Here is a 13,961-nt window from a genome sequence, read left to right as displayed (position 1 = left end):
TTAATTTTCATTTTAGAAAAACTGATGCACTTATATAAGGTAGAGCACTGCTGCATCAAGCACCTGATTACAAATAGATTAACTACTATTCATTCTTTTTTGAGAGCAACAAATGTATTTATGATGCTTTGTAACCTATATAATTCCTTGGTATAAACTGAAGACATTTGTGCAGGGATCCTTGGGTGAAAAACTATTAATATAAGATTTTCAACACACCAAGCTCAGGATTTTTTTTTTTTTTCAGTGAAATCAGTCTCATAATAAAAACAGTGATTTTCAAGACAATAGGTTTTATTTAGATTTGTTATCCCTTGCCTTCCATAAGGTGAGCTGCTCAGAATGTGTGTGTATATATAAAACATTATTATTTGTGAGGGGGGTGGAAGTCTGAGTGAGTTCACACACTTTTTTTTGTAGGACTTGACCATTGAACCCAGTTCAATAGGAATAGTTACGCACATTATACTTGTCTGTTTTTTTTTGGCTTTTTCTGATGGTCTTGGATCTGAGATTATATGACATATATATTGTTGCTTGGACCGCACGTGCCTGCATATATGGATCTTCTAAATCTCTTTCATCTGTGTTTCATTTCTCTTTTTTATTTCTTATTATGAATAAAAGTTGAGTTTTACACTTTTTTCTGTCATGTAGGCTGAGACCTGATATGATTAGTATTTGATGTTTGCCCTTTTCAGTGCTTTGGAGGTGATATTTTCTTGTCCTTATACCATTATACATAGGCCATATATCTGATCTAAAGTAATAGTGTGCAGAACTCAGAAGTCATGCATCCGATCTGCTGCCTCACATAGACTTGAAGCTTGCATAAAAGAGCTGCAGGGGTCATGTACTTGACCTAAGGTCCCATTTGAGCATATAATTAATAAAAATGTATTAGGTGAATAGATACATTTCCCATTTTTTTTAAAATGGTAAACCCAAAAAACTTTATTTGACCAGGATCTAATATTCATTAGTTCCACATCTTTTGTAACGTGCTCAAGTTAGCAGAGAGATATAAAAGGGATACTGAACAAGAGAAAGAAACAGATACAAAAACTAAATAAAATAAAAGCTTAAAGAGAGATGAAAAGTAACATAGAAGGGGGTAAATTGAATGTGACATGGCTAAATATTAGCGCTCTGGGCTGGGGTGGGGAGAGTCTTATTGCCAATGTCTGAGAAATGCAACATGCTACATACGCTCAGGCAATTTAATACAGAGGCTTAGAACACCAGCATGTTTCCCATTATACTAAAAATAAAAGACAAACAAGTATAACAAAAAAATAAATTATTTGGTGACACTGATTTTGAGGACATAGCCAGCATATTCATATCAATCGTTATTTTATTAAGAGGTCTTACAAGATCGCAATTGAAATCATTTAAATACAAATAACTTTTTTTTTTATTCTTGTACAGAAAGAGTAATAAAGTTAAAAGATTTCCTTAATATACTGAGCATTATTGCAAATGCTTTACAAAATTTTTGCATAGAGTGAGTAAGGACTCACAAATATTCCCATTACAAAACAACCCCAAAAAGCTGTATATATTTGTCCCGCATTCACACACAGGTATACCACACTCACGCACACAGGTATTCAATGAGTATGCAATTGCTGTGACAGATTATATAATACGGAACATCTTATATATATGTTTTATTTATTTTAAATAACAGGGCAGGGTTGCCATTTTAATCATATTTTCCAGGATATTTACGAATTACACATGCTGCAGGGTGTGTAATGAAGGACACTAATTGAGCCTCTGGAAAGCTCATTAGTGTTGATTGACAGTACTATTCACACACAGCAGCATGTGGAATTCATTACTGTCCAGGAAAACATGGCAGAGCAGGCAACCATTGTAGGAAGTCAACTCTTTATTTGGATATTTCATATTTATTTACTCCAAAAATCTTCAGTGTGATGTGTTTCTCTCTTGATGAAGCAAACCATGGCTGAACATTCCAAGATCTTGAAAGCACAGAGTAAATATGATAAAGCACAAATCCTAACACCTCTTTGACTCAAAACAGATAGGCTATCTACAGAGTGAGTGAGTGAAAGTGTTTAGCCAATGTATTGTGAATGTACAAGCTTTTTGAGCAGTTAAAAAATATTGCTAAAAAAATACATAAAAGATTTGAGATCTAGAAAAGAAAGAACAATGTTTTATTTCAAGATATTTTAAGCAAAGAGTAGATTCTTATAATCATGAATCCTCTGACTCAAAATAAATAATCTCTCTTCAGAAGTAGTGACAGAGCACAACAGATGTATAGTCTATTGACTTTCATGTAAACAGTCATTAAACTTAACGCACACATAAAAACATATGCATTGAATCTACACATAGCCTCTGTGTCAAATTAGCTGGCTTATATGATACTGTTCAGAGAAACTATTTTGTGTAGCATAAAGGTGAGATTTAATTTTACCTTAAAGGGACATACTAATAGAAAACGTACATGCTCTAATTTGTTCAAGCATGTCAATGTTGTATTATTAACATTAGCCAGCTGTATTTAGCAGGGCGTTTTAGAAGACCTCGATTAATGGTGGGATAACCACTTTAATAAAATCTAGCATTTACTAATGTGGCTAAATGCATCTTGGCATATTAAAGGAATATTATATACATTTTCTAAGCATGGTATTGTGGTTATTGGCCGCCTCTCTCTAGTCATGGACATGTTGAAATCTATCTTTCACTACATTCCAGTGCTGCCCTGTTGGCACATGTGCAGAAACTCTCCATCATATACCTACAGTGTAACCTAGTTTCCAAAATGGCAGCACCCATGATTAGAGGGAGGAGCATGAAATATAATCAGTGTTTAGTCCATTTAAAGGGATAGTAAAACACATGATTTCTGCATTCCTTAACCTAATTTAGTTTTACTAAATGTATAACCCCCAAAAAACAGTTAACCACACATGGAGAGTTCTGCTTAGGAGACATAAGTGTTACAGGTCCAGAACATAACATGCCAATGAGCCAATCCCTATCACTTTTCTGCTTGTAAACTTTAATTCTTGTAGCTCCCCAATGAAATGTTACCTTGGTGTTTAATCCATTTTGGACCTTAAAATCATAGTGAGATATGGTCAGGAATGCAATAGTTGCTTGTTCTAATGCCCCTTTAATATATTGAGATTCATTTAGCTACATTAAAAATTAAACTTATGATTAAATTGGCATATCAGTAAATAAAGGTCTATAATAAATCCAGCCCTCCAGATTATAATCAGTTAAGAGCCCGGGGTGCTTCAAACATTAGTCCATATGTATCAAGAAAAGAACACTCGCCAGGAGTTAAAGGTGATTGAATATAAGTCCTGGCGAGTGCTCTTTTCGTGATTCACACACACACACATATATATATATATACACACAGTATATATTTATATATATCAATGATGATGCCAGCTAGTTTAATTAACACCTATCTTGTGTGGAGGAAATTAAAATAGCAAGTGTGTGTTTTGAGGCACAGGATAACTGCATAAATGATCAGACTTACTGCGTCAACTTAGCTAAAGTATGTCATTAAAATAATGATATATCAGCCTTCTTTTCATTGTAGTTTCTATAATCTGTTGATTCAATAGGATTATTGTAGTGTTCTAACCATTATAACACAAGATGACATACTTATACAGAGCATATGTTGGCATTGTGACTATGTAGGTTTATGTGGATTAATTAGCAGAGATAATGTTCAATGTTGGCAAATATATTAGCAACAAAGATGTAGTTTAGCTATATAATTTTTTTTTTAACATACTAATTTACCTGATTATGTTCATGATTATGAAGCTATTAGATGGTACATTCAATTCCCCAAAATACTTTATATTATATGTAGTTGGTAATGAAACTGCTAGCAATGATGAAATGCAATGTAAAGAAATATAGAAAAGATTATTTAACTCTCTAAACAATTATTCTTAGAGGCTGATGGTGCAGATATTGTGGCAAAAATACTTTCTTGTGGACTTAGGAAGGGAAATTGTGAAATATAATAAATAATGGTCTTGTCGAGCGCAATCAATAGCGCAGGGCGCATTATCTTGTTCTCGCTCTCGCACAATCTAGAATTACAAATGATAGTTAAAATTTTTAACCAGAACATCTTAGCACGGTGGAATATTTTTATTGTGCCCTATACTTTTAATTGATAATGCAGGGCGTGCTATTAGCGCACTCAAATGACATATTAAGTGGTGAGTTAAGTGTTGCTCTTGACCACAATCCATAATGCTGCTTTAAAATTTAGAATTTTTTAATTATTATAATGAATAGTCCCGCACAGAACTACGTGAAGAACTACACTACCATTGATTTAATGCACCCTTAGCTTAGCGACCATCGACTTAATGATCAACTGATAGTCAACACAAATTTCACTATAAACCCAATATTGGGCCAGATTACAAGTGGAGCGTTATATAACGCTCAAGCTCAAGCATTAACTGTGCTAGAAGTAAGTTTTTTGCGTGCGTCAGGTAGTGCGCGTATTACAAGTTAAAAGTAAACTGTTTTCGCTCGCATGCTAACCCAAATAGTGTAAAAAGATGAACTTACAATATTGCCCGCGCGATAACCTAATCCCCCTTAGAATGGAGCAAAAAAAGTGGGAAAAACCTTAACACGCTACTCATGCACAAACCCGATCACATATTCTTATTTGCGCTAATCCAACATAAAAATATGAATATTTCACATTCCAATGTTCTTCTTTACATAGAACAATATGTTCTATTTATTAACAAATTCATATTTTTATATATATATGATGGTTTCTGGTATATATACATGATTATATATAGGTATAGATATATACAGATATATATAGGAATATTGATTTATAAATACATATTGTGCTAAGTGCAGAACATTGGAATGTTAAATATCTTCAGTAAATACAAACTATAACAGTTTATTAAATATGAATATTGCATAAATATGTTTTTACATGTTTTCATCTACTTAACTGCAAAGGCCTTCAATATACTTATATATATGTCTATATATACATATACATATATACAGGTATAAATAAATAAATACATATGTACACAAATATATATATATATATATATATATATATATATATATTCATACATATACCTCTTTAGACATGTATTTGCATGTATCGCTATGTTAAAGCCCTTTGCCTGCCTTTTTTTTTCTAACACCTGAGACCTCATATCTTTGAGCCCTTATAACTTTTTTGTGCAATATTTTTTTTAAATAAATTTTATTAGATGGTGTTATTATGAGTGTAACTGTACTTTGTAATGTATTTTTGATGTGCTTTGTTACACTTTTTTGTTTCACGAAACAGTTAACCAGAGCTCTGAGGTCACACTAACCCGAAGAACGTTAACGATCGCGTTTACTTTCAACTTGTAATACGAGCGAAAAAACAGAAGTGCGCAAACACCCATAAATGTTAGCGCTCCACTGGTAATCTAGTTTATTAAGTGAGGGATTTACTGCAAATGCTCATCTGACAGATAAGTGAGCCTTAGACTATAGCTCGAGAGGTACAAATAACCTTGGACTTGTATATAATGTGAGAGAAAAAATAGAAGCTCTATTGATCAATATTAGTCTGAGCTTTTTCAAATCTTAGCCAATATTCAGGAGTCTCTGAATGTATTCATCAGACTGTGATATCAGTAGTAGCAGTGGAACTCTTTCATATATATGAGAAGAGTAATATAAGATTTTCACCAAACTTTGGTATGATATATACTCACATATTTAAAGCCACATATATGAAAAATCAAACAAAATAAATCCCATTCAGAGTATAATTATCCCAAACCAGGTTGGAGTCCAGCTCAAAGTTAGTTTGTAAAGGGATATATAATCCCATATAGCGAAAAATAATCAGAAATTGTATTTAAAATCACATTGTAGCATTTTTTTTGTTTTATATAAAAAGGGGACATTTTAAAATAAGTTTATTTTTTTTTCTTCTCATGAAATAAAGGAATTTTCCCATGTTAGACTTATAGAGCAGGATTTCTCAATTTCAATTCTCAAGGAACCCCAACAGGCTAGATTTGATGTATTTCTCTTCTAGGGCTGTTCAGTATCTTAATTGCTGGAACAGTATCAACTAAACTCAACTAAGTATATCAGGAAAATAATTTAAATCTGGCCTGTTAGTGATCCTTGAGGACTGGAGTTGAGAAACACTGTTATAGATGGATGTTCATTTCCACCATTCAAGCTGTTGGCTCATAGATGGATATCCATTTCCACCAATCAAGCTGTTGGCTCATAGATGGATATCTATTTCCACCAATCAAGCTGTTGGCTCTTATCAGCCAGTGGTCAATAGTAGGATGTACCTATAAGCTAGTGGTCATTAGTAGGATGTATCTATCAGCCAGTGGTTATTAGTAGGATGTACCTGTCAGCCAGGGGTCATTAGTAGGATGTACCTCTGAGCCAGAGGTCATTAGTAAGATGTACCTATCAGCCAGAGGTCATTATAGGATGTACCTATCATCCAGAGGTTATAAGTAGGACGTACCTATCAGCCAGTGGTCATTAGTAGGACGTACCTATCAGTCAGTCAGGGTTAGTAGAAATGAGCGTTTTGTAGAACATACATACATTAAACATTAGGCCAATGACTTAACCTAAAGTTTTGCTGAAATGATTCTGTATTTTAGTGCTGGTAGTTCAATGAAATATATAAAAGTTTAAATTAAACGTTTATAATTCAGAGAGAGCATGCAATTTAAAACAAATCTGCAATTTACTTATTTTATCATCAATTTAATGTTGTTCTTATGGAGTCTTTTATTGAAGAACATACCTTGGTGGGCTCAGGAACGTGTGAATGTCTTGAGCACTATATGGCAGCAGAATTTGCAACAATGGGGTAAAATTCTAACCTAGATTTTGGGGGTGTTTATTCAGCTCCCAAAATGCCTTTTTTTTTTTTTTTTTACATCGGAATGATAATAAAGCAAATGATAACATGATTCTAGTATTGGAAAAACATGCGATTGGATATAAGAGAAGTCACATATATGATGTATGAACAGCATCCACTTAGTTCATCACAATCCACCCGAATTAAAGTTATCAACAACAAAATAGACACAACGAATTCAACAGCCAAAGGCACTAGATAAAGACTCAACACTCACAGATCGACACATTGGATGGACGATAACAAGATTGACCACTGATCTGCATATGCATGGGCATGAAAAAGAAGATGGCGCTGCCCATATAAACCATGGTAACGGCCCCTTTTTTGGTAACAACTGTCACCACCATCGATTTAATGTAAAAATATCAAGAAAAATATCTACAAGATATTAACAGTTGGGGCATGAAGACAGAAAGTAGACTGTCATGGAAAGAAAAATGCTGGACCAGCAGAATGTGGATTAGGGGCCTGGTCAGTTGATATGAGCAGCTGTGGAGCCTGGAGAGCAGTTGTATTTTTTGTGTATCAATTCCATTGTCAGTGATCAATGCCCATTATCGGTGCTGTTGAGGAGAAATGTAGATCTGAAGATCGAATACTCATGGGAGTTATCAAACTTGGCTTAGTTTGACTTGATAAGATTGTGGTCATTTTGATTTAAAAAAAACCCCCAACAACACCGGATGGTCATGATTTTGGGAAAGAACGAGAATTTCAGAATGATTGTAATAAAGACTAATATTTTTAACAATGTTATATATTGTTACAAACCCTGCTGCCATATGGTGCGCAGGATACAAGCATGTTCTTGAGTATACCCGAGTATGTTCTTCATAGATAAAGAATTAAGTACATTTTATAATATACATAAATTATAAAGTTATATAAAATGGCTTGCTCTAGTGAATTATACAAGTTTAATGTAGAACTTTGTGTTGCATCTGATTCATTAGTAAATATTTCAGTGCTCACCGAGTCTAACAGATTACAATACTATGTAGTAGTAAACAACCAAGCATGCTACACAGGAAATCCAATCACTTTCCATTGTTTTTCACAAACACTGTGATTTTTGGCAAATAGGTCTTGGCTACCACTGGGTCCACCACTGAAACCCAGAGACTACAATGTGTACAGAATCAGTACCTATTTTACCCTAAAGGGTCATTATTGTAAATTATTTTATACATTTGAATACATTTAATTGGATAGTAGGGATAATAAAATGAAATGTTACATTATTTCACAATTAAACACCATATAATCAGTACTGAATAAAAATACTTTTTATACATGTAAATGGTTATCTATGTCCATCAATATGCTTTAAGCACAATTGTGGTGGGGTTATCTTTAAGGGAACGAGCACAAATGTAGCTGCTGGTTTTGGAACAGTCCCCATATGATCATTAATACAATGTTGTGCCTGTCAGCAAATAAAAACTAATACAGCAGTATATAAGTATAAGTTAAATGTGATTTTCTATGGATTCTATTAATATATTATACTGTATATAAAGGAGCCTATTGAATTTGCCATATTGTTGTTTTTTTAACAATGTGCTGTGATTATATGACCATAATTAGTCATAATGAATATGCAGTTATCTTCTTTAAAACTGATATATGAAATAGTCTCAAAACAAAAAACTGTTGCATACTACTACATGTGTTACATGAGTAACTTTATAGTCAGGGATCTGCTTCTTCAAGGAGAAAACAGATTCACTTAAAACCCTTCAATAATGTTATCCTGTTTTCAAATACTACAAACTCTTTCTGTAGGGGTTCACTGTTCTCATCTTTATATAAATTGTTGCAACATTTTTTTATGAACTCAAAAATAATTATTTTAAATACATCCATTTAATAAGGGCATTATGACTTTTTATGAGACTTATAATATCATAATCTATTACAGCCCTGTACATCATTTTGCTAAAGAAGTGACATTGTAGCTGTATAATGAATTAAAAAAACTATATGATGAATCACATAGACACAGCAACTTGCAATTAGACATCATACTAATTCTATCCACACATATGTCGTCACTCTTACGAATCAGTCAACACACAGCACTCACCCCCTACCCACCCCCTAAATAACTCAAACAACCAAACAAACATAAAATAAAAATAAAACAGCAAACTGTTAAATCTTGAGCTTCCCCGCTGTGCTTTTCCTTGCAGAGTGCATTGTCTTAAGGCATAGGCAAGTTCTCCTCTTTGATCAGAGATGTTTCAGTCCAGTGTCCCACACATATGAATTAGGTAACTTTAAGGGTCTGAGGTTATTAAAGGGACAATGATTAATATGTTTCTGTAGGTGGCACTGCCTAACACTTTCCAGTGGATAAAAAAAAAAAGCGAAAGACTATTTTGTTTCAGGTAATAATCTTGCTTTTTCCCAGATATATCTATCTATCTTAGTTGTATTGCACGCAGAGTATGAAAAAAAGTTACACCATACACTGTTAGAGGAATTTCCTTGGCAGTTAGAAAGTAAGCAATCTAGCAATGGCTTCTTGGTATGTATCTAGTAGTATGGTAAATTAATGTTAAAGTATTAGATTATATAATGCTGCCTTTACTAAACCCTTTGTTTAGAGGGTTTCAGAGAATTCTATTTTTTTTTTCCTTTTAAAACAATGTTTCCCAAACCATGTCCTGTAGAACCCTGATGTTGCATTTAGTCTGGTTAGGGATTCTACATTAAACCAAAAGGTTTGTCCATTTGCAATTAAATGCACAAGGGGTAGGAGGTAGGAAGGCTGTAAAATGGACGGTTTGGTTAGCAATTGCAAAATGTTTAGGATGAATTGTGTTGTTCTGGAGAGGAGTTGTGCACGGATATATTTAATTCTGAAGGGGCATTCCAGGGTGCAGGTGATGTGCTGCTATTTTCTTGGGGTTCCATCAATACTGCTTAAGCCCTAAATGAGTTCCATGGCTTAGTTAGGAAAACACGTGATTTAGACATACTCACTAAATCTGTTTTGCTTCTTTTTGAAACATGTATAAAGCTATTCAGCCCTTTTTTATAGATCTAAGAGTAAGCTTGCTGCAATATGAGACACATTAATTCAGGGTCATTACACATTTTGTTTTGTGGAGTAGCATTTTTTACTGCACCCTTCCCCATGTAAACGAGAAAGGAAGACAACTTTGAATTTGCCCATTGCACCCTGATCTTATGACAGCAGATGTTACCCCCTAATTACAGTGAGGCTACATAACTTCAAATATGTTTCAGAAAACAGTAAAGCTTGCATCCTAGAACATGGGTTATTCATTCTTATTGAACATCTATTTGTTTGAAAACCATATTGTAGGGGGAAATAAAATGTGATATAATTAGTCCAGTTAACAAGCCCAAACTAATGATAAAGACATATGTTTCTTTGGGTTACATCATGGGTGATGAATACTCCCCCATATTTGTAGTCTGAGGTTTCCTGTAATGGTCAGGAGGAGAATGGGTTGAATTTGTGGGCAGGGGAAGACAAGTGAGGGCCACCCTCATTTTCTGGCACTGAAACATCTCTTATGCAGGAGATTTATAGATTTACATATATATATATATATTTGTATATGTTTGCACACGCACACACATTGTTTCTGAGGCTTCCTGTGTCTGGTAATGGTGGCTCCTTGCCTTGGAGCTGTCTGGCCAGTCTCTTAAAGACAAACACTGGTATTTATCTGGCATGTGGATCCACTGCCTGCCTGGGACAGAAATAGTCTTCCATTTGGGCAAACACAGATTTCAAAGACCTTTTGATGAGTGCCTGTTGAGGAGTAGGAGCCACGTGGTAACTGTGGAAGCTTTACTGTTGCAGCTTTCAAGAGGATCTATGGAGGAGAAGACAATGATAACAAACTTAAATGAAGACTTCAATAGAGTAATTGTTTGAATAATATATAGGTAATGCTCAGTTTAAAGAGACTTTAAAGGGATACTAAACCCAATGTTCTTTCTTTCATGATTCAGATAGAGCAGGCAATTTTAAGCAACTTTCTAATTTACTCCTATTATCAATAGTCATGTTATTTTTCTTCATTCTCTTGCTATCTTTATTTGAAAAGCAAGAATGTACGCCAAGGAGTCGGTCCATTTTTGGTTCAGCACCTGGGTTGCGCTTGCTGATTGGTGGCTAAATGTAGCCACCAATCAAGCAAGCGCTATCCAGGGCTCTGAACCAAAAATGGGCTGACTCCTTAGCTTAGATTTCTGCTTTTTCAAAGATAGCAACAGAACAAAGAAAAATTGATAATAGGAGTAAATTAGAAAGTTGCTTAAAATTGCATACTCTATCTGAATCATGAAAGAAAAATTGAGTTTAGTTCAATTCACCCTGTACTATATTGAAAACACATTATGTAATGTTTTGCTTTGTGAATTTAATTTATTTTTGAAAATACACATGCATTTCAAATCTGATGACTAAAACACACTCAAAAAAATTGGGACAACTGACTGTTTACCACTGTGTAACATCACCTTTTCTTTTAATAACACTTATTAAGCATTTGGGCACTGAAGACACCAGTTGGTTTAGTTTAGCAAGCAGAATTTTCTGTCATTCATACATTAATGCATGTCTTCAGCTGCGCAACTGTACGGAACCTTTGTTGCCTTATTTTTCATAATATGCCACACATTATCAATGGGAGACAGGTCAGGACTGCAAGCAGGCCATCCTAGCACCCGCACTCTCTGCTTACGCAACCATGTGCTTGTAATCCGGGCAGAATGTGGTCTGGCATTGTCCTGCTGGAAAATGCAGGGACGTCCGTGGAAAAGACAATGTCTGGATGGCAGCATATGTTGCTCTAAAATGTATACATATCTTTCTGCATTAATGGTGCCTTCACAGATGTGCAAGTTACCCATACCATGGGCACCGACACACCCCTATATCATGACAGATGCTGGCTTTTGGACCTGACGCTGATAACAGCTTGGATGGTCCTTTTCATCTTTGGCATGAAGAACACAACGGCTGTTTTTTCTAAAAACTATTTGAAACAGACCACAAAAAACGTGCTACTGTCCATCTCAGATGAGACTGAGCACAGAAAAGTCAGCAGCGCTTCTGGTCAATGTTGATGTATGGCTTCTGCTTTGCTTAGTAAAGCCTTAACTTGCATCTGTGAATGCAGCAGCGAATGGTGTTGACTGACAAAGGTTTACCAAAGTATTCCTGAGCCTATGTCAGGATATCCATTACAGACTCATGAAGATTTTTTTTAGACAGTGACGTCTGAGGGATCGGAGATCACGCACACATTCAGAATTTGTTTTCGGCCTTGCCGTTTACACTCTGAGATTTTACTGAAGTCCTTTTAATTATATTGTGCACTGTAGAAGGTGAAATGCCCAAAATCCAACTGATTTGTCTTTGGGGAATGCTGTTCTCAAAGTGTTGGATTATTTGATGATGCATCTGTTGGCAGATTGGCGCGACTCGACCCATCCTTGCTGTTGAAGGACTAGGCTTTTTAGGAGGCTCCTTATATACTATGATTACACGATTGCCTCATCTGCTTCACATCACCTTCTTATTTCAACTTGTCACATCGCTATTAGTCCTAAATTGCCACGTCTCAATTTTATTGGAACGTATTGCAGTCAGCAGATTTGAAATGTGTATATTTTTTTTTTTAAATACATTAAATTCACAAAATAAAACTTAAAATAATGTGTTAATAATGTGTTTTCAAAATAGTACAGGGTGAATTGAATTTTCCATTTTGTCCCACCTTTTTTCGGAACTGGGGTTGTGTATATATATATATATTTATAATTCCTTTCATATGTAATATCCCCCCAAAAACAGCAATGCTAAGCAATTATTACAGAATGTTAGAATGCTCTATATGCATATTTGAATCACCCTATATTAAGAAAAGTCCAAATATTACTGAGATAGTATAATGGACAAATGAGAAAGTGAGATCATGCACTGCAATTCAGTTAATTATTGTTTTTTTTTAAATAAATAAAATCAATAATGTTCAATTTGATCTATTCTATTGTTCTTAAATTTACCTTGCTTGATCTCCTTGGATGAATCTTAGCTACTTTCCATGATGGAATTGTGAAGTAAGCTCAGGTACATGCATGTGTTTTAAGGGCTATATGTCAGCAGTGTGCATAGCAATGTTATACAACATGTAGAAGGAGGCTATAGCAGACAGTGCTTAGTGACAGCAACAGGGAACATCCACAGCTCTGCCTTCACTTTCTATTACTTGCACTGTTTGGATAACTCCTATCTAAAGATAGATACAGAGGCCCATTTATCAAGCTCCGTTTGGAGCTTGTGGGCCTGTGTTTCTGGTGAGTCTTCAGACTCGCCAGAAACAGCAGTTAGGAAGCAGCAGTCTAAAGACCGCTGCTCCATAACCCTGTCTGGCTGCTCTGAGCAGACGGACAGGAATCGCCACAATTCAACCCGATCGATTACGATCGGGTTGATTGACACCGCCCAGCTGGCAGCCAATTGGCTGCGAGTCTGCAAGGGGCGGCGTTGCACTGCTGCATATGGAGAGCGTATTGCTCTCCACATTCAGCGAGGTCTGGAGGATCTGATCCGCACTGTCGGATCAGGTCCGCCAGACCTTTGATAAATATCTCCCACAGTCTCAATTTGTGTTCACAAAGCCTTCTTTAAGGGAAACTGAACCCTTAAATTTTTCTTTCATAATTCAGATAGAGCATGCAATTTTAAGCAACTTTCTAATTTACTCCTATTATCAAATTTTCTTTGTTCTCTTGCTATCTTTATTTGAAAAAGAAGGCATCTAAGCTATTTGTTTGGTTCAGTACCATGGAAAGCACTTGTTCATTGGTGGATACATTTATCCACCAATCAGCAAGAACAACCCAGGTTGTTGACCAAAAATGGGCCGGCATCTAAACATACATTTCTGCATTTCAAATAAAGATACCAAGAGAATGAAGAAAATGTGAT

General features: G+C 35.1%; 1 protein-coding gene across 3 annotated transcripts in view; it reads right to left on the bottom strand.

Annotated features, from left to right (window-relative positions):
- Positions 1-1,339: 1,339 nt before the first annotated feature.
- The window catches only part of SGCD (sarcoglycan delta), a 1,642,153-nt gene continuing 1,629,531 nt past the window's right edge, over positions 1,340-13,961 (bottom strand). For all 3 annotated transcript variants that reach the window (XM_053718718.1, XM_053718720.1, XM_053718719.1), the window contains one exon: positions 1,340-10,836. In XM_053718718.1, the coding sequence (XP_053574693.1) occupies positions 10,663-10,836 (174 nt within the window). In that variant the 3' untranslated portion in view covers positions 1,340-10,662. The remainder of the gene's footprint in view (positions 10,837-13,961) is intronic.

This window comes from Bombina bombina, chromosome 6, assembly GCF_027579735.1.
Source record: "Bombina bombina isolate aBomBom1 chromosome 6, aBomBom1.pri, whole genome shotgun sequence".
NCBI classification, from domain to species: Eukaryota; Metazoa; Chordata; class Amphibia; order Anura; family Bombinatoridae; genus Bombina; species Bombina bombina.
This window is presented reverse-complemented; position numbering and strand designations above follow the sequence as displayed.